Source organism: Sphaeramia orbicularis, chromosome 1 (genome assembly GCF_902148855.1).
Source record: "Sphaeramia orbicularis chromosome 1, fSphaOr1.1, whole genome shotgun sequence".
NCBI classification, from domain to species: Eukaryota; Metazoa; Chordata; class Actinopteri; order Kurtiformes; family Apogonidae; genus Sphaeramia; species Sphaeramia orbicularis.
In genome coordinates this window covers 17,833,678-17,853,021 of record NC_043957.1, presented here as the reverse complement: position 1 = coordinate 17,853,021, position 19,344 = coordinate 17,833,678, and the positions used below count along the sequence as shown (strand labels likewise).

The 19,344-nt window shown below is 36.9% G+C and overlaps 1 protein-coding gene across 2 annotated transcripts in view; it reads left to right on the top strand.

Moving 5' to 3' along the window:
- The first annotated feature begins 7,067 nt into the window (after positions 1 to 7,067).
- The window catches only part of LOC115415338 (beta-1,3-galactosyltransferase 5-like), a 22,285-nt gene continuing 10,008 nt past the window's right edge, over positions 7,068 to 19,344 (top strand). The window contains exon 1 of one of the 2 annotated variants that reach the window (XM_030132415.1): positions 7,068 to 7,229. Coding sequence is in view for 1 of the 2 variants with exons in the window: in XM_030130970.1 (XP_029986830.1) it covers positions 7,603 to 7,618 (16 nt within the window). In the remaining variant the exon portion in view is untranslated. Of the gene's footprint in view, positions 7,230 to 7,260; positions 7,619 to 19,344 lie in introns of those variants that run through there. The other variant, XM_030130970.1, reaches the window with a different exon arrangement.

Genomic DNA, 19,344 nt, shown 5'->3' with positions numbered 1-19,344 from the left:
TACCAGTTCACTTTGGACTGAAAGAGTCAAAGCAAATATTCTGTCAACAATTTATGCTTTAGTCTATTTGTATGTATAGATACTGATGTAGAGGAATCTAAGACATCTGCAAGAGTGGTCCATAATTTAACACCATGAAATATAACTGAAAACTGATGAGAAGATGTTTTACATAAAGGTAGATGCAGGTTAGCAGACTGCCTGGTAGGATATCGATGAATCTGGGAGGTGTGGAGAGTTCTTTCTTTCTTTCTTTCTTTCTTTCTTTCTTTCTTTCTTTCTTTCTTTCTTTCTTTCTATTTTTGTTTGGTCCAAATCACCAGAAAAATGATCATTTTAGTGATGCCAATGAATCTGGGTGGTGTGATGAGTTCTTTCTTTCTTTCTTTCTTTCTTTCTTCTTATTACTGTTTGGTCCAAATCACTGGAAAAATTATAATTTTAGTGATGCTGATGAATCTGTGAATTGTGAAGAATCTTTCTTTCTTTCTTTCTTTCTTTCTTTCTTTCTTTCTTTCTTTCTTTCTTTCTTTCTTTCTTTCTTTCTTTCTTTCTTTCTTTCTTTCTTTCTATCTATTTCTGTTTGGTCCAAATCACCAGAAAAATGATCATTTTAGTGATGCGGATGAATCTGGGTGGTGTGAAGAGTTCTTTCTTTCTTTCTTTCTTTCTTTCTCTCTTTCTATTTCTGTTTGGTCCAAATCACTGGAAAAATGATCATTTTAGCGATGCTGATGAATCTGGGTGGTGTGAAGAGTTCTTTCTTTCTTCTTTTCTTTCTTTCTTTCTTTCTTTCTTTCTTTCTTTCTTTCTTTCTTTCTTTCTTTCTTTCTTTCTTTCTTTCTATTACTGTTCGGTCCAAATCACTGGAAAATTATAATTTTAGTGATATTGATGAATCTGGGAATTGTGAAGAGTTCTTTCTTTCTTTCTTCTTTCTTTTTATTTCTGTTTGGTCCAAATCACTGGAAAATGATCATTTTAGTGATGCTGATGAATCTGGGTGGTGTGAAGAGTTCTTTCTTTCTTTCTTTCTTTCTTTCTTTCTTTCTTTCTTCTTATTACTGTTTGGTCCAAATCACTGGAAAAATTATAATTTTAGTGATGCTGATGAATCTGTGAATTGTGAAGAATCTTTCTTTCTTTCTTTCTTTCTTTCTTTCTTTCTTTCTTTCTTTCTTTCTATCTATTTCTGTTTGGTCCAAATCACCAGAAAAATGATCATTTTAGTGATGCGGATGAATCTGGGTGGTGTGAAGAGTTCTTTCTTTCTTTCTTTCTTTCTTTCTTTCTTTCTTTCTTTCTTTCTTTTTATTACTGTTCAGTCCAAATCACTGGAAAAATTATAATTTTAGTGATGCTGATGAATCTGGGAATTGTGAAGAATTCTTTCTTTCTTTCTTTCTTTCTTTCTTTCTTTCTTTCTTTCTTTCTTTCTTTCTTTCTTTCTTTCTATTTCTGTTTGGTCCAAATCACCAGAAAAATGATCATTTTAGTGATGCTGATGAATCTGGGTGGTGTGAAGAGTTCTTTCTTTCTTTCTTTCTTTCTTTCTTTCTTTCTTTCTTTCTTTCTTTCTTTCTTTCTTTCTTTCTTTCTTTTTATTACTGTTCGGTCCAAATCACTGGAAAAATTATAATTTTAGGGTTATTGATGAATCTGTGAATTGTGAAGAGTTCTTTCTTTCTTTCTTTCTTTCTTTTTATTACTGTTCGGTCCAAATCACTGGAAAAAAATATAATTTTAGTGATATTGATGAATCTGGGAATTGTGAAGAATTCTTTCTTTCTTTCTTTCTTTCTTTCTTTCTTTCTTTCTTTCTTTCTAACTATTTCTGTTGGGTCCAAATCACCAGAAAAATGATCATTTTAGTGATGCTGATGAATCTGGGTGGTGTGAAGAGTTCTTTCTTTCTTTCTTTCTTTCTTTCTTTCTCTCTTTCTATTTCTGTTTGGTCCAAATCACTGGAAAAATGATCATTTTAGCGATGCTGATGAATCTGGGTGGTGTGAAGAGTTCTTTCTTTCTTTCTTTCTTTCTTTCTTTCTTTCTTTCTTTCTTTCTTTCTTTCTTTCTTTCTTTCTTTCTATTACTGTTCGGTCCAAATCACTGGAAAAATTATAATTTTAGTGATATTGATGAATCTGGGAATTGTGAAGAGTTCTTTCTTTCTTTCTTTCTTTCTTTTTATTTCTGTTTGGTCCAAATCACTGGAAAATGATCATTTTAGTGATGCTGATGAATCTGGGTGGTGTGAAGAGTTCTTTCTTTCTTTCTTTCTTTCTTTCTTTCTTTCTTTCTTTCTTTCTTTCTTTCTTTCTCTATTACTGTTCAGTCCAAATCACTGGAAAAATATAATTTTAGTGATATTAATGAATCTGGGAATTGTGAAGAATTCTTTCTTTCTTTCTTTCTTTCTTTCTTTCTTTCTTTCTTTCTTTCTTTCTTTCTTTCTATTTTTGTTTGGTCCAAATCACCAGAAAAAGGATCATTTTAGTGATGCCAATGAATCTGGGTGGTGTGATGAGTTCTTTCTTTCTTTCTTTCTTTCTTTCTTCTTATTACTGTTTGGTCCAAATCACTGGAAAAATTATAATTTTAGTGATGCTGATGAATCTGTGAATTGTGAAGAATCTTTCTTTCTTTCTTTCTTTCTTTCTTTCTTTCTTTCTTTCTATCTATTTCTGTTTGGTCCAAATCACCAGAAAAATGATCATTTTAGTGATGCGGATGAATCTGGGTGGTGTGAAGAGTTCTTTCTTTCTTTCTTTCTTTCTTTCTTTCTTTCTTTCTTTCTTTCTTTCTTTTTATTACTGTTCAGTCCAAATCACTGGAAAAATTATAATTTTAGTGATGCTGATGAATCTGGGAATTGTGAAGAATCTTTCTTTCTTTCTTTCTTTCTTTCTTCTTTCTTTCTTTCTATTTCTGTTGGTCCAAATCACCAGAAAAATGATCATTTAGTGATGCTGATGAATCTGGGTGGTGTGAAGAGTTCTTCTTTCTTTCTTTCTTTCTTTCTTCTTTCTTTCTTTCTTTCTTTCTTTCTTTCTTTTTATTACTGTTCGGTCCAAATCACTGGAAAAATTATAATTTTAGGGTTATTGATGAATCTGTGAATTGTGAAGAGTTCTTTCTTTCTTTCTTTCTTTCTTTTTATTACTGTTCGGTCCAAATCACTGGAAAAAATATAATTTTAGTGATATTGATGAATCTGGGAATTGTGAAGAATTCTTTCTTTCTTTCTTTCTTTCTTTCTTTCTTTCTAACTATTTCTGTTGGGTCCAAATCACCAGAAAAATGATCATTTTAGTGATGCTGATGAATCTGGGTGGTGTGAAGAGTTCTTTCTTTCTTTCTTTCTTTCTTTCTTTCTTTCTTTCTTTCTTTCTTTCTCTCTTTCTATTTCTGTTTGGTCCAAATCACTGGAAAAATGATCATTTTAGCGATGCTGATGAATCTGGGTGGTGTGAAGAGTTCTTTCTTTCTTTCTTTCTTTCTTTCTTTCTTTCTTTCTATTACTGTTCGGTCCAAATCACTGGAAAAATTATAATTTTAGTGATATTGATGAATCTGGGAATTGTGAAGAGTTCTTTCTTTCTTTCTTTCTTTCTTTTTATTTCTGTTTGGTCCAAATCACTGGAAAATGATCATTTTAGTGATGCTGATGAATCTGGGTGGTGTGAAGAGTTCTTTCTTTCTTTCTTTCTTTCTTTCTTTCTTTCTTTCTTTCTTTCTTTCTTTCTTTCTTTCTTTCTATTACTGTTCAGTCCAAATCACTGGAAAAAATATAATTTTAGTGATATTAATGAATCTGGGAATTGTGAAGAATTCTTTCTTTCTTTCTTTCTTTCTTTCTTTCTTTCTTTCTTTCTTTCTTTCTTTCTTTCTATCTATCTATTTCTGTTTGGTCCAAATCACCAGAAAAATGATCATTTTAGTGATGCTGATGAATCTGGGTGGTGTGAAGAGTTCTTTCTTTCTTTCTTCTTTCTTTCTTTCTTTCTTTCTTTCTTTCTTTCTTTCTTTCTATTACTGTTCAGTCCAAATCACTGGAAAAATTATAATTTTAGTGATATTGATGAATCTGGGAATTGTGAAGAGTTCTTTCTTTCTTTCTTTCTTTCTTTCTTTCTATTTTTGTTTGGTCCAAATCACCAGAAAAAGGATCATTTTAGTGATGCCAATGAATCTGGGTGGTGTGATGAGTTCTTTCTTTCTTTCTTTCTTTCTTTCTTCTTATTACTGTTTGGTCCAAATCACTGGAAAAATTATAATTTTAGTGATGCTGATGAATCTGTGAATTGTGAAGAATCTTTCTTTCTTTCTTTCTTTCTTTCTTTCTTTCTTTCTATCTATTTCTGTTTGGTCCAAATCACCAGAAAAATGATCATTTTAGTGATGCGGATGAATCTGGGTGGTGTGAAGAGTTCTTTCTTTCTTTCTTTCTTTCTTTCTTTCTTTCTTTCTTTCTTTCTTTCTTTCTATTACTGTTCGGTCCAAATCACTGGAAAAATTATAATTTTAGTGATATTGATGAATCTGGGAATTGTGAAGAGTTCTTTCTTTCTTTCTTTCTTTCTTTTTATTTCTGTTTGGTCCAAATCACTGGAAAATGATCATTTTAGTGATGCTGATGAATCTGGGTGGTGTGAAGAGTTCTTTCTTTCTTTCTTTCTTTCTTTCTTTCTTTCTTTCTTTCTTTCTTTCTTTCTTTCTTTCTATTACTGTTCAGTCCAAATCACTGGAAAAAATATAATTTTAGTGATATTAATGAATCTGGGAATTGTGAAGAATTCTTTCTTTCTTTCTTTCTTTCTTTCTTTCTTTCTTTCTTTCTTTCTTTCTTTCTTTCTTTCTTTCTATCTATCTATTTCTGTTTGGTCCAAATCACCAGAAAAATGATCATTTTAGTGATGCTGATGAATCTGGGTGGTGTGAAGAGTTCTTTCTTTCTTTCTTTCTTTCTTTCTTTCTTTCTTTCTTTCTTTTTATTACTGTTCGGTCCAAATCACTGGAAAAATTATAATTTTAGTGATATTGATGAATCTGGGAATTGTGAAGAGTTCTTTCTTTCTTTCTTTCTTTCTTTCTTTCTATTTTTGTTTGGTCCAAATCACCAGAAAAAGGATCATTTTAGTGATGCCAATGAATCTGGGTGGTGTGATGAGTTCTTTCTTTCTTTCTTTCTTTCTTCTTATTACTGTTTGGTCCAAATCACTGGAAAATTATAATTTTAGTGATGCTGATGAATCTGTGAATTGTGAAGAATCTTTCTTTCTTTCTTTCTTTCTTTCTTTCTTTCTTTCTATCTATTTCTGTTTGGTCCAAATCACCAGAAAAATGATCATTTTAGTGATGCGGATGAATCTGGGTGGTGTGAAGAGTTCTTTCTTTCTTTCTTTCTTTCTTTCTTTCTTTCTTTCTTTCTTTTTATTACTGTTCAGTCCAAATCACTGGAAAAATTATAATTTTAGTGATGCTGATGAATCTGGGAATTGTGAAGAATTCTTTCTTTCTTTCTTTCTTTCTTTCTTTCTTTCTATTTCTGTTTGGTCCAAATCACCAGAAAAATGATCATTTTAGTGATGCTGATGAATCTGGGTGGTGTGAAGAGTTCTTTCTTTCTTTCTTTCTTTCTTTCTTTCTTTCTTTCTTTCTTTCTTTCTTTCTTTCTTTCTTTTTATTACTGTTCAGTCCAAATCACTGGAAAAATTATAATTTTAGGGTTATTGATGAATCTGTGAATTGTGAAGAGTTCTTTCTTTCTTTCTTTCTTTCTTTCTTTCTTTTTATTACTGTTCGGTCCAAATCACTGGAAAAAATATAATTTTAGTGATATTGATGAATCTGGGAATTGTGAAGAATTCTTTCTTTCTTTCTTTCTTTCTTTCTTTCTTTCTTTCTTTCTTTCTTTCTTTCTTTCTTTCTTTCTTTCTAACTATTTCTGTTGGGTCCAAATCACCAGAAAAATGATCATTTTAGTGATGCTGATGAATCTGGGTGGTGTGAAGAGTTCTTTCTTTCTTTCTTTCTTTCTTTCTCTCTTTCTATTTCTGTTTGGTCCAAATCACTGGAAAAATGATCATTTTAGCGATGCTGATGAATCTGGGTGGTGTGAAGAGTTCTTTCTTTCTTTCTTTCTTTCTTTCTTTCTTTCTTTCTTTCTTTCTTTCTTTCTTTCTATTACTGTTCGGTCCAAATCACTGGAAAAATTATAATTTTAGTGATATTGATGAATCTGGGAATTGTGAAGAGTTCTTTCTTTCTTTCTTTCTTTCTTTTTATTTCTGTTTGGTCCAAATCACTGGAAAATGATCATTTTAGTGATGCTGATGAATCTGGGTGGTGTGAAGAGTTCTTTCTTTCTTTCTTTCTTTCTTTCTTTCTTTCTTTCTTTCTTTCTTTCTATTACTGTTCAGTCCAAATCACTGGAAAAAATATAATTTTAGTGATATTAATGAATCTGGGAATTGTGAAGAATTCTTTCTTTCTTTCTTTCTTTCTTTCTTTCTTTCTTTCTTTCTTTCTATCTATCTATTTCTGTTTGGTCCAAATCACCAGAAAAATGATCATTTTAGTGATGCTGATGAATCTGGGTGGTGTGAAGAGTTCTTTCTTTCTTTCTTTCTTTCTTTCTTTCTTTCTTTCTTTCTTTCTTTCTTTCTTTTTATTACTGTTCGGTCCAAATCACTGGAAAAATTATAATTTTAGTGATATTGATGAATCTGGGAATTGTGAAGAGTTCTTTCTTTCTTTCTTTCTTTCTTTCTTTCTTTCTTTCTTTCTTTCTTTCTTTTTATTTCTGTTTGGTCCAAATCACTGGAAAAATGATCATTTCAGCAAAACTATTGTCATGGTAGGCTCAGTTATTGTCAGAATTAGGTTGTGGAATTCCAAACCAACACACTAAACTCATGCTTACTTTACTGAATATTGAGTTAAAACAGATTTTCTTAGACTCAGTCATGCACGACAGGATGTGAGGTCACACCTGAGCCCTGTGGCTCCTTCTGTGAGGTTTCCACGGTCTGTGTGGTGAGGATGGAAGTGAGGACGGGCCTCAGTGAAGGGGCGGGATTGGACCAGGAAGGTGAGCCCGAACAGGGCTGTCGGTGACGGACTGTAGGTGAACCCGGTCTGCAACCTGCTCCTGCCTGTTGAAGAGAAGAAGGACCCGTACCGGACCAGACCAGAGCAGACCCGGACCAGACCCGGACCAGCTGAGGGTAAGCCCAGGTAGCCTGTCCTCCCTGACGCACGGATCACCATTACGCACTGCACTAGAACCAGGAAGTCTCCAAACCGACCCCGGCTCTCACCTTTGTGGACGGTTTATGATTCTTAATCAAAGCAGTCGGCTGATCACATCCAGAAGACACAACCTTAAAAGGCTCGAGTTTATGGATTTATTAATTTAGAATCACAGACAAACAGGACTGATCAGAACAGGTGGATCTAATGCGCGTCCTTCAGCTGCGTCAGGAGAATATTTCACCCAACGACAGACCTACTTATGCCGATATTTTAAGACATTTTACTCATTCATCTTATGTTCTTCTGAATACAAGTAAAACAAAAAAAATGAGCGTCTAAGAAAACATGTCATATCTGTCCGGTAAGCTTTCTTTATTCATGAAGTGTCTTAACCCTTTCATGTATACTGGTCACTACAGTGGACATCTATTCTACAGCTGTTGTCTTGTGTATTCATGGGTTTTATTGTTTTAGTTGCATATCAGCCAACACAGTGGACCCTTATGCACCATCCCATACACTGACATTCATACCATTACTGTAACTTTATGTTCTTGATAAACCTGATGTGCAGTAACACGACTGAGTGTAAATCAATTGCTAATTGTGATTAGACTGTAATTAACAGTTTTCCTAAGCATTTATACATATATAATCTCCATGAAGTAAGAACTAGTATTAGAGTATGATAAAAGGTGATGAAAACATCAGATTAGCTGCATTACAAATTTTGTTTCATAGTTTTCACACAGTATATCACTTTCTGATATTGCATTTTAAATACGTTTTTTGCTTCAAAATTTAAACACATGGTGTCCAAATGAGTGGACATTTTTGTAACTCCATGGAAAAATAGGTTAATTAAAAAAAACTAATAATAATTCAATCTCATTGATTTTTCATTCCTAAAGAGGAATAAAAACACTCAGGGAAAAAAATCTTGACTAAGGTTCTCATAATTCATGCAACAAAGGGTTAATGTCAAAAAATATCATCACCAAATTCTGCATGGACATGTGTAGTCATGCCCAGGCGCGATTCTAGGATCAGAGGTTTAGGGGAGCTGAGCACCCACAGTGCTGGCTGGCCAGGCAAGAGAAATTTCACTGTTTTGTACATTTTAATGCAATTTCAGACCATCATTCCCATATTTGTGAAAGAAAAGCGTAAAATTATTTGGGTATGAGAAACTCTGTGACTAAACCATCAAATCTGATAAAAGTTATTTAAATGCTAAGCCACAGTAAAAGAGAAATGGATTGGAATCATAAAAGAAATATACCCCAACTCTAATGGCTGGTGGAAGACAATCCTCCATTTTGATATAGCAGTTCCTCAACATGTACATGTACATATACATATACATATATGAGAGAATGGGTTTAACTCTAGAGGAATATTAGTGTCAGATCTACCAGATCTACTTCAAACATTATCTCCACATGACCGTACATTCACTGTACAGGTTCTATCAGTGGAACATTTATTAATCTGTTGTATAAATGTACATAAACCAATATATATGTAGAATAACACTTTATCATATACCATCAAAACAACAGCACACCAGGACTTTGGTCATTTGTTTTCCACTGAATCTGATTAAAATATGTAACATTTAGCACATTTAATCTGAGGCAGATAATTTCTAAAAACCTGTAGACCAGTGTATATGTTCAGTGTCTCTCTGCTCCCCTCTCTCTCTTTGTGCTTTAACCAAAAGGCAAATAACCAAACAATGTGTTTTATATCTAATAAGAGATATAAACTCAGGGCTCAAAATTAACTTTTTGACCTAGGAGCACTGTGCTCCTAACCCTAAAAAGTTAGGAGCACTGTGCTCCTAACCCTAAAAAGTTAGGAGCACTGTGCTCCTAACCCTAAAAAGTTAGGAGCACAGGCTAAAATCTAGGCGCACCACTATTATATAAAAAATTTGGAGAACAAGCAAACTCTTGGCCATACCAAGTAATATTCCTATATGTATTTAAGCAATGTTAACAACCTAGAATAAAGTATTTGAATAGAGTATGAAAGAAAAGGCTTACATTGACACAGGTGCAAAACAATTGTCAATGTGTGGTATATACTTTAGTTGGTTCTTTGGAGAAGAAAGACGAATCACACCATTATTTGCAACAACCAACTTTTTTATTTCATGGCCTAAAGGCCCTTAGGGGCCGTTTACACAGCGTCGGCTTCAGTCGACTCCGGGAAGATTTCATCGCGGATTAGCCTTCTGTTAACATGGAAACGGTGCCTAGAGTGCCTGAATCCGGAAACTTTTGATACCAGGGTCCAGGGTGGAACGTTATCGATACGCTCCGCATTCCAGCTCCGTGTTAACGCGAGTCGGAGCGTTCCGGGGTAAAACATGACGTCACCGCATGCGCGCGCAGCCAAGAACCGCCAGTTAACCCACTCCGGGCCAGTTGGTGGGGGTAATGCGCCTCCAAGCTGGTTTGCCAGCCTCTATGACACAATAAAGCTGCAGAAAAAGAAGGAACAACCACAACAACAATGGCCGGTTTCAGAACAACATACGTGCTGCTAACTGTGCTCAGCTCGTCTGTCCAGACAAAGAAGTCCTGCGTCTTTGTACGACCACTCGCCATTGTTGTTTGTAAATAGTGTTGTCCGCCTCCTCCTCTTCTTCTCCTCATTTAAAGGCTGTCTAAACCGGAAATTGTTTGTGCGCAGGCGCCTGTTTTACCACCACTGTTTCACTACAGCTCTACATCGCCAGCTACTGGTCTGGCATGGCCACTACAGCGTATTCAGCCGTCCTCGCGGACTCATGTTAACGCAGATCGTTATCATAGCGGCGTCGTCTTAACGCGGAATGATTTTATAACGCAAAGGAGAAATCTTTGCGGAGTGTTGCCGTGTAAACGTACCCTAGTCACTGTGGTCTACACCACGCCTGAAGTCAGGAGATTGTTTCAAACGTCGGTGGAGTTATTTGATCCCTTTGTTTATGCCGCCTGCGCACGCGAGGGGGCGGGGACTAGATTTTCCGCTTCAGTCAGCGGGGCGTGGAGCTTGTTTATTTTCAGCTGAGTTACTTCTGCAGCCATTATTCTAGGCGCACGTATTAATTTTCACTCATTTTTTTATTGGCGCACCGTGCGATCGTAATCTCAAAAACAGTCGCACTACCGAAATTCTCAGGCGCATGCGACCGTAATTCAGTCGCAGTCACGAGCCCTGAAACTGGTACATTTATCCAATTTACAACATCATTCTAATAGAATATTTGGTTGCTGTGGAAAATGAGGTTACACGAGTTGATCTTACACTCTTACCTAAATCTGGCTCCTTTTTTTCTATTTTTTTTTTTTTTTTTTTTTTTTTTAGAAAAAAAAAACAATTGTATGTTCATGATGAGGGTGGCTGGCTGTCTGCACAAACACACACACACACACACACACACACACACACGGACACACATACACACAATATGAGTTAATGGTCATCCAGTCAGTTATCCAGTCCAATGAAGACAGTAGCACCTTGTCTTTACTCTGAACACGTGCTCAGACACAACAGCAGCTTCTGTCAGTCCAGTTCAAACAGAGGACAGAGGTTGACTGAACCACATGGAACGTTTCCCAACTAGAAAAAACATCAGCTAAATACTACCTAACAACATAAACAGTGATGTACGTTTCAAAGCAGCAAAAATAGGGACTAGTGATGACAATAATGTGTTGGCTTATCCTGGTTTAAACCAGGTACTTACACCACTACTGTATCCCAACTCTGGAAGGCAGCGCCTGCACACACTGCTCTATACAGGTGGAACACTCGGAGTCCATGTCGGGGAAATGGGGGAGAGATGGGGTGGATCAAACCATTTTTGAGACACGGTGGGGGGGTTGCTGTATTTTTGTTGTTAAAATATTATGTTTCAACCATGTACTGTACGTGGTTTTGACATTTTTCTAGCATGTTAAGAATGGACATAAAGTAAACAAGAAAAAAGAAACATTTCAGCAACCTTAAAATATTTTAGGGGTGCTGTGAATGGATTTAGGGGTGGATTTTTTGGTGCCCCAAAAATGGGCTAAAGACGCCCATGGTCATGCCCATTTTCACTTCTCCTAAAATCGAAAGGAAAATCCCAACATTATGGATGCCATCAAGCTTGTTCCTCTCCATTGACGCACATTTTGGAGAAAAAGTTTAAAGTATCTTAATGTCAGGTGTTGTGTTAAGGTACATTTCCTCTGGCCATGGGAGCATAATTTTGACTTTTTATCTCATAATGGGCTCTACTTTCTACTGTGGTCAGACACCTGGATTGATCAGTGTGTCCAATAATGAAAGACAGGAAATAAAAAAAAAGCTGCCTTAAATTCAGGAAGTAGTGGAGCTGTGCATAGAGCCCATCAGGACTTTCAGTGGGGACATTTTTTTTCACTAGTGGAAACGGGCTAATATCCACATGGTAATTATGAGAGAAAAGGTCATAATTATGGGAGCAAAGGTCATAATTATGAGAGAAAAAGTTGAAATTAAGAGACAGAAATTCATAATTATGAGATGAAAAGTCAAAATTATGAGAGAAAGTCAAAATTATGAGATAAAAAGTCGAAATTATAAAAAATAAGTCATAATTATGAGGAAAAAAATCAAAATTATGGGAAAAAATTAGAAATTATGAGAGAAGAAGTCAGAATTATGAGATAAAAAGTCACAATTATGAGGTTAAGATTCATAATTATGAGATAAAAAGTCATAATTATGAGATAAAAAGTCGAAATTATGAAATAAAAAGTCATAATTATGAGAAAAAAGTCATAATTATGAGAGAAAAAGTCAAAATTATGAGATAAAAATCATGATTATGAGATGAAAAGTCATAATTATGAGAAAAATTCATGATTATGAGATAAAAATAGTTATTAGATTAAAAGTCGAAATTACGAGAAAAAAATCGAAATTGTGAAAGAAAAAGTCATAATTATGAGAGAAAAAGTCAAAATTAGGAGAGAAAAAGTAATAATTATGAGATGAAAAGTTATAATTATGAGATGAAAAGTCAAAATAATGCTCCCGCGGCCAGGGGAAACAATTCTGAGCAGGATATGTACCTTGACACAACACCTGCACCCATAAGATTGGGGTTTTCCTTTTGATTTTTGGAGAGGTGAAAATGGCCATGACTACAAATGTCCACATGAATTTTGGTGATGATTGATCGCTGTTCTCAGACATTAAGCGTCATTAAGCTTTTTTACGTTAAGTGTTTTAGGATGTCCCTAACAATCTGTCATGTGAACTCAACTGGTACATTAACAACACACAGTATCAACTTAAACATCTCAGATGATGTGTTTTATAAAAGGTTTGCATGTATTTACTAATGTTATACAGGGCTGTGGAGTCATGTACACGGGGATGTAAAGTAACATGGATACAAGGGATTATTTTACTTTGACTTTTGGGAACAAAACACTGGTGGTTTCCAAGTCAGAGAAGGAGTCAAATATATATTTTCATGTTTCAAATTGAAGTGATATGGTACCTGTGATTACTTTTGTATTTTCTTTGGCAGTGGAGCTGAAAAGTGCTAAAAACATCCGTTAGACCAACACTGTAATTTTAATAATCAGTCAGGTTCATAAGTATTTGGACAGTGAGAAAAATGATGTAGTTCAGCCTGTGTAAACAACCATAGCTTTAATTCAAGGGGTTTGGCAAAAATATTGCATTAACTGTTAAGGAATTACTCAATTTTAATTAAATCCCCTCCATTTTCAGGGGCTCAAAAGTAATTGGACAAACAGATGTGGTTATAAATATGAGGATAGTTGTTAATATTTGGGTTGAAGTTTGGAAAACCTGGACAAGTTACTGCTTGTTTCTGTGTGTGCCTTCACTTTAGTCTCAGGTAACTGAAAAGCAGACCTACTGGGTTGACTACTCACATGTTTTTTTAATGTTTCCTAAGGCTGTTGGGTTGGTTGTGCAGTGTGTTTGAGTCATTATCTACAGTGTGAAGCACTGTTTTATCAGGTTTGCATCATTTATCTAAATCTGAGCAGAGAGAATAAACCTGCGCACATCATTGCCAGTGGTGTCTTGTCAATAGAGGGCTGAGTACCGGGTATAAACTAAAATGATAATAAAAGGATTAGATTTCTATTGCGCTTTTCAAGGCACCCAAAGTGCTTTACATTATTGATCCATTATTCATTCACTCTTATATTCACACTCTGGAAGTGTTAAGTTCCATTTGTAGCCACAGCTGCCCTGAGGCAGGTTGACGGAAGCGTGGCTTGAGGATTGAGGAGATGTCGTAACGACCGGTGTCCCCGCCCCATTTCGTCATTTTGAACTTATAGGCGCCAACAGTCCCACAGCAGCGTGTTCATTGTTTTTGTAAACTGTCTGTAAAATCCGTGCGATTGAAGATGCCTGAGAGACACTGCTGCGTTAAAAACTGTTCCAGTTACTCCTGTGATTGACACAACAAACGTACAGACCCAGAGGTACGTTATTTTGGGGTTCCAACTGGGTTACTTCCCACACACTAACCCACCCAACACACTAACCAGGCCATCACCAAACTAGAATCCAACCCCAGTCACTTCAGATACATGGAACAAGAATGTAGGGAGGAAACATTAACAACATAAATGATGCTGTCTATTGACTATGAAACAATGTTGATAATATTTCACCATTACCACCCCGTTGAATACGACACGTAAACATTGCACTATCCATGGGCTGACCTTTGACCCCACCACAGTGTTTTCAGTCCTTGGGCTTGTAGATCACCAAACCTTGAACCCAGCCACGAGGCTTTTAAATTCATCCACTGTGTAGTAACTTATGCTGAAAACGAGATAGTTAACTAACTGCATGTAGGTACAGGGTGGCAGAGAGTCCAGATCCCTGCGCCAGTCGGACGCCAGTGAACACTGGTAGCTCCTATGGGTCTATATTCTTCATATCTCTGATCTTCTCCAAATACCTTTGCTCAGCAGTCGCATTGAGCTTCTCCCAATAGGGACCCCTTGCTTTTGCCACCGCCTTATCCATTTTTTTTTTCTTAAATCTTGATTTATACGGCTCTTTCCTTCACATCTGTATTATGCTGTTGTCCGTAGCAACCGATAGCTTATAAGTTCAAAATGGTGCAGCCTTCCAGATATGTCACATGATATGACGTATGTCCTCATTCCTAATACGCGCCAAACAGCCTCTCTGACCACCACCAAACATTCATACACCAGTGTGAGTGCAAGGTGGAAGACGTGTCTTGCCCAAGGACACGACAACACATGACTAGGACAGAGTGGGATTTCCACTGCCAACCCTTCGTTTATTGGATAACCCGGTCTACCTGCTGAGCCACAGCCACCTGTCTGCATTCAAGTGTAGTTTCAAATGTTTTCTGTCATCTAGTGAACAGTCAAGTCATGTGTTTCCTGTTTGGGACACAAAAATCTGTGCCCAGTGCCCTCCCTTTAACATATAGACACTGCTTATAAAAACTGTGTGTAGTGGACCCTCCCCCTCCAATAGAAGAGATAGGAGAGCCCAATCACCGCCCACAGGAGTAAACGTTAAATCCCAAAAGAATCAAAACCTTCCTCAGAAATAGAATGTCACACAAGACTGTCTAAACCAGGGATCTCCTCATTTTTTTTTGATGTGCTACTTTTAAAATGACCAAGACAAATGATGTCTGTCCCCAACATATTACATCAGCGGATACGTCAGTAGGTCACTGTACTGACACTTCCACTAGTGGCTCAGTGGGTAACAGTACTAGGAGCATTAAGAACGATGTGATTTAGCCTTTAGCTAACTTGTGTTTTTTAAATGCCATGTGCAGTGGTGTAGTCCAGGGTATACGGTGTATACCTACTTATTTTTTAGTCAGCATTGCGTATACCCACTTCTAAATCCCCCTAATTCGCACACCAGTCAGTAGTATCTGTGAGCCAAAGTGCTCATTTTTTCCCTTTGGATGGTGAAGACGTGACCCGCCCTACTCTGCCTCTAATTGGCTAGTACTCGGTACCTTCACTGATTAGATTGGTTAACTTTAGGCATTAGGACTGATGAGCCAATCAGAGGCAGAGTAGACCAGGTCATTCTGAGGAAAATATTGGTAACTAGAAGCACTCGGAGAGTGCAGACCTCCGCCAAGGCTGATCAGTGGCCCCCCCCCGTGGGCCCCCCCACCCCCGATCACCACCAAAATTTAATCATTTCTTCCTTATCCCATTTCCAACAAACCCTGAAAATTTCATCCAAATCTGTCCATAACTTTTTGAGTTATGTTGCACACTAACGGACAGACAAACAAACAAACAAACAAACAAACAAACAAACAAACAAACAAACAAACAAACCAACCCTGGCAAAAACATAACCTCCTTGGCGGAGGTAACTAGCACTGGCCACCTCTGGAACCTGACTGACTGGTCACTGCACGTTTCATTGAATGATGCGCGATTATTGGAAATGTGAACGAGAAAGGCAGAATAAACGTCTTTCAAGTGAGTGACACATATGAAGAGAACTTACTTTCATGGAATGCATAATTCTGAGGTAAGTTTTAAGGCGGTTTCAGAATGAGGCACTGTTTTTACTACTGGACCATATGACTGCACATTTAGAGGAGAGATGTTGTCACCATTAGTTAAACTATGTGAGTAGGATAATGGTATGAATGCTAACGTTATGAAAGGCTAATGTTATCCTATGTTTGCCTCATGTTGAATACATTTACATTCATGCATCTGCTTCTGTGAGCAGTAATACCTTCAAACTGCTTCTGTTGAAGTTGTGATAATTTTACAATTGTGAGCAAATACTACTGACAGATTTTGTCACTGTTTCTAAAACAGGGCTTTTTTCTGGACTACTTAAAAAAAAAAGGCTACTAGAAAAGTACTCGGAGAGTGCAGACCTCCGCCAACACAGATTAGTGTGCCCCCCTCAGATTCCTTGTGCCAGTATCAAGATTTCCTGAAATTTTCATCCAAATCTGTCCATAACTTTTTAAGTTATCTTGCACACGGACAGACAGACAAACCAACGCCAGCAAAAACATAACCTCCTTGGCGGGGGTGAAAATTGAGAGTATACCCACCTCTCCAGGGACCACTACACCACTGGCCATGTGATCTCCCCTCACCACCTTCAGCCCTGGTCTAAATGCATTGTCCATATTATCAGTGGAAAAGACACTTGTCAGGGACATGTCTGACCTTAACAAAAGAGTCTTAGAAAAATGTGTGTTTGAGGGATAAACAGGTGAAATTTACATAAAAAATACATGACTGAAAACACATACTGTGTATTATTATTTTAATTTAAATTAGTATTTTAAAATAGTGGTGCATGTACTTTGTCATATCCTAGTGGTGATATGTGGTTATAGTGCAGGTGAAAACTGACTTGAATACTGTGCCCCTCTTGTGCTAGGCGATACCACACTTAAATGATTCAATATAATACCGATTATTTTTTTGGCATATATATTCAGTACCTGATACTGATACTTTCAGTGATTTTATTTTTATTTTTTATTTTTTTTAGTTAAAATGATACACTTACAATACACATCATATGACAAATAGTGTCCATTTAACATCTTTAATGTGCATAACCTTTGGTGGCCATTTTATTTTAACCAATGAAATTAATATAGAAAAACACATAAATTATAAATAACTAGAAGCACTCGGAGAACGCAGACCTCCGCCAAGGCTGATCAGTGGCCCCCCCTGTGGGCCCCCCCACGCCAAGGAGGTTATGTTTTTGCCAGGGTTTGTTTGTTTGTTTGTCTGTCTGTTGTCTGTCCGTTAGTGTGCAACATAACTCAAAAAGTTATGGACAGATTTTGATGAAATTTTCAGGGTTTGTTGGAAATGGGCCCCCCCATGCCCCCCACCCCCCACCCCCGATCACCACCAAAATTTAATAATTTCTTCCTTATCCCATTTCCAACAAACCCTGAAAATTTGATCAAAATCTGTCCATAACTTTTTGAGTTATGTTGCACACTAACAGACAGACAAACAGACAAACAAACAAACCCTGGCAAAAACATAACCTCCTTGGCGGAGGTAATTAACAAATAATTAACCACAGACTCAATACACCCACCACTGCACCCCACCAAAAAATAATTTCACCAGCTGCCTCTGAATGATCACATCATCACTAAATACCAGGCTTTGTGTCTACATTCATTAAGGTATTTCCTGATTGTAGACCTTGATAAAGACACTCCTACCTCTTCAAACATGTTCTTGACTTTGCTAGATGTTTACAAAAGGGTTTTTCGTCACCAACCAATGAATTGTGCAATCGTCCTTTTCTTCAGGTGCTGATTACCTCACCAGTGGATTGTTACTGTTTCAGAATAAATCACATTGTTGATTTTACCTCTCCTAAAGTCTCCACAGTGCCTCTGATAGATCTATTTCAGTGTCTTTAGCTTACCGTCCGACAGGCCATAAGCTATTGTTGTCATGCGGCGTCCATTGTTGTTGTCTGTCGTCGTCTGTTGTCCGTTACAAAAATTTCAATCGTCTTCTTCTCCGAAACTACAATTCCGATTGACTCAAACTTGGCATACGGCTTCTTTATGATGTTGGCAACAAAAGTTAGTGAAATTATTTGGATCTGGATCTGATTCTGGATTTGATGCGACTTTGAAAAATTTCCCCATTATAAGAGATAGGAAGTGGCTGTGCTCCGACCTCCAAGCCCTGCTTCGCACACAGATCAAGCCCTCCAAGTGCACCGGTGTGGAAGCCGGATAGGAGCTGGCGCTCGGAGCCTGTAGCCCGGCTTCCTGGAGAACACGACGCAGTAATGGGAGTTGGCATTAATGAAGTCAAATAAAATGACATTCACCAGCATTAAAGAAAATAGAAACAGCAGAAGAGTGCAAATGTGTATTAATTTATTTGTCGGACCTGATGGAAAGCATTACTCAGAACTAGATCCATGGAGGAGCGGCTTGGTGTACCGGTTGCCCCCCCCCCCGATAGCTTTCTACCTGGACCTGATGGAAAGCTATCGGGGGGGGGTGAACCGATATCTGATTGGAATATGACCAAAACATGGGCTATTTCTGTAATATAATAAATACACATAACTGGATGATAATAAATGGCATCTGGATACATTTCCCAAAGCTTTTAATTTGGCTGTTAAGCTACAGGGACATTGGTCCTATTTTTCAACCTTGGGGTTGGGACCCCACGTGGGGTCGCCTGGAATTCAAATGGGGTCACCTGAAATTTGTAGAGATTGATAAATCCTCCCCAAAAAAAACTTACCAATAAAAAATACGTGGCGAATTGTGAGAGACAATCCCAGTACATAAAAGACATGACAAACTCTGAAGCTGAAACTGAAGCACTGTGGTACTGTTTATCTTCCAAATGTTCATTGTGATCGGTTTCAGATGCTGCAGCTCTTTCATAATTCATAGTTTGAGTTCTTGTTTGTTCAGTATTAATTGTCAGCCTTGTAAATCCAAGCTGGACTGACTGTACATATCCTGACCAAGGAAAATCAAATTCTCCCTTTGTGCAGTAATCTACACCTGGCTTTTCTGCCTCTGTCCATAATAATATACATTATATAGACTAAATGTCATCTAAAATTAACGATTATTTGCAACATAGTATAGCAAACTATTACATGGTCAAAAACAAATTAATTTAATCAAAAAATATCTCTCCGTTTTGAATGTCTGGGCTCGCCAGAAATTTGTGATGTTAAAATGGGATCACAAGCCAAAAAAGGTTGAGAACCGCTGATCTATTTTGTTTTTCAGCTGAATGCGGCCTCCTTCACTTGTACTGCCACGTCTTTGGACCTTATCATATTGAGATTTCCAGTGAACAGCTGTGATACGGATCGTATTAAATGGGAGTTGAATGTGACTTTAAATTTTGCTCTAGAATGTCAGGTGAATATCATACATCATACATCATGAACCAAAATGGAGAAGACAAAAAGTAATGTTGCAGGTTGTTTTGCTTGAAGAATCTTTTATTTTTGCAGATGTGTCCTTTGTACTGAACAGTCAGTGTCAGG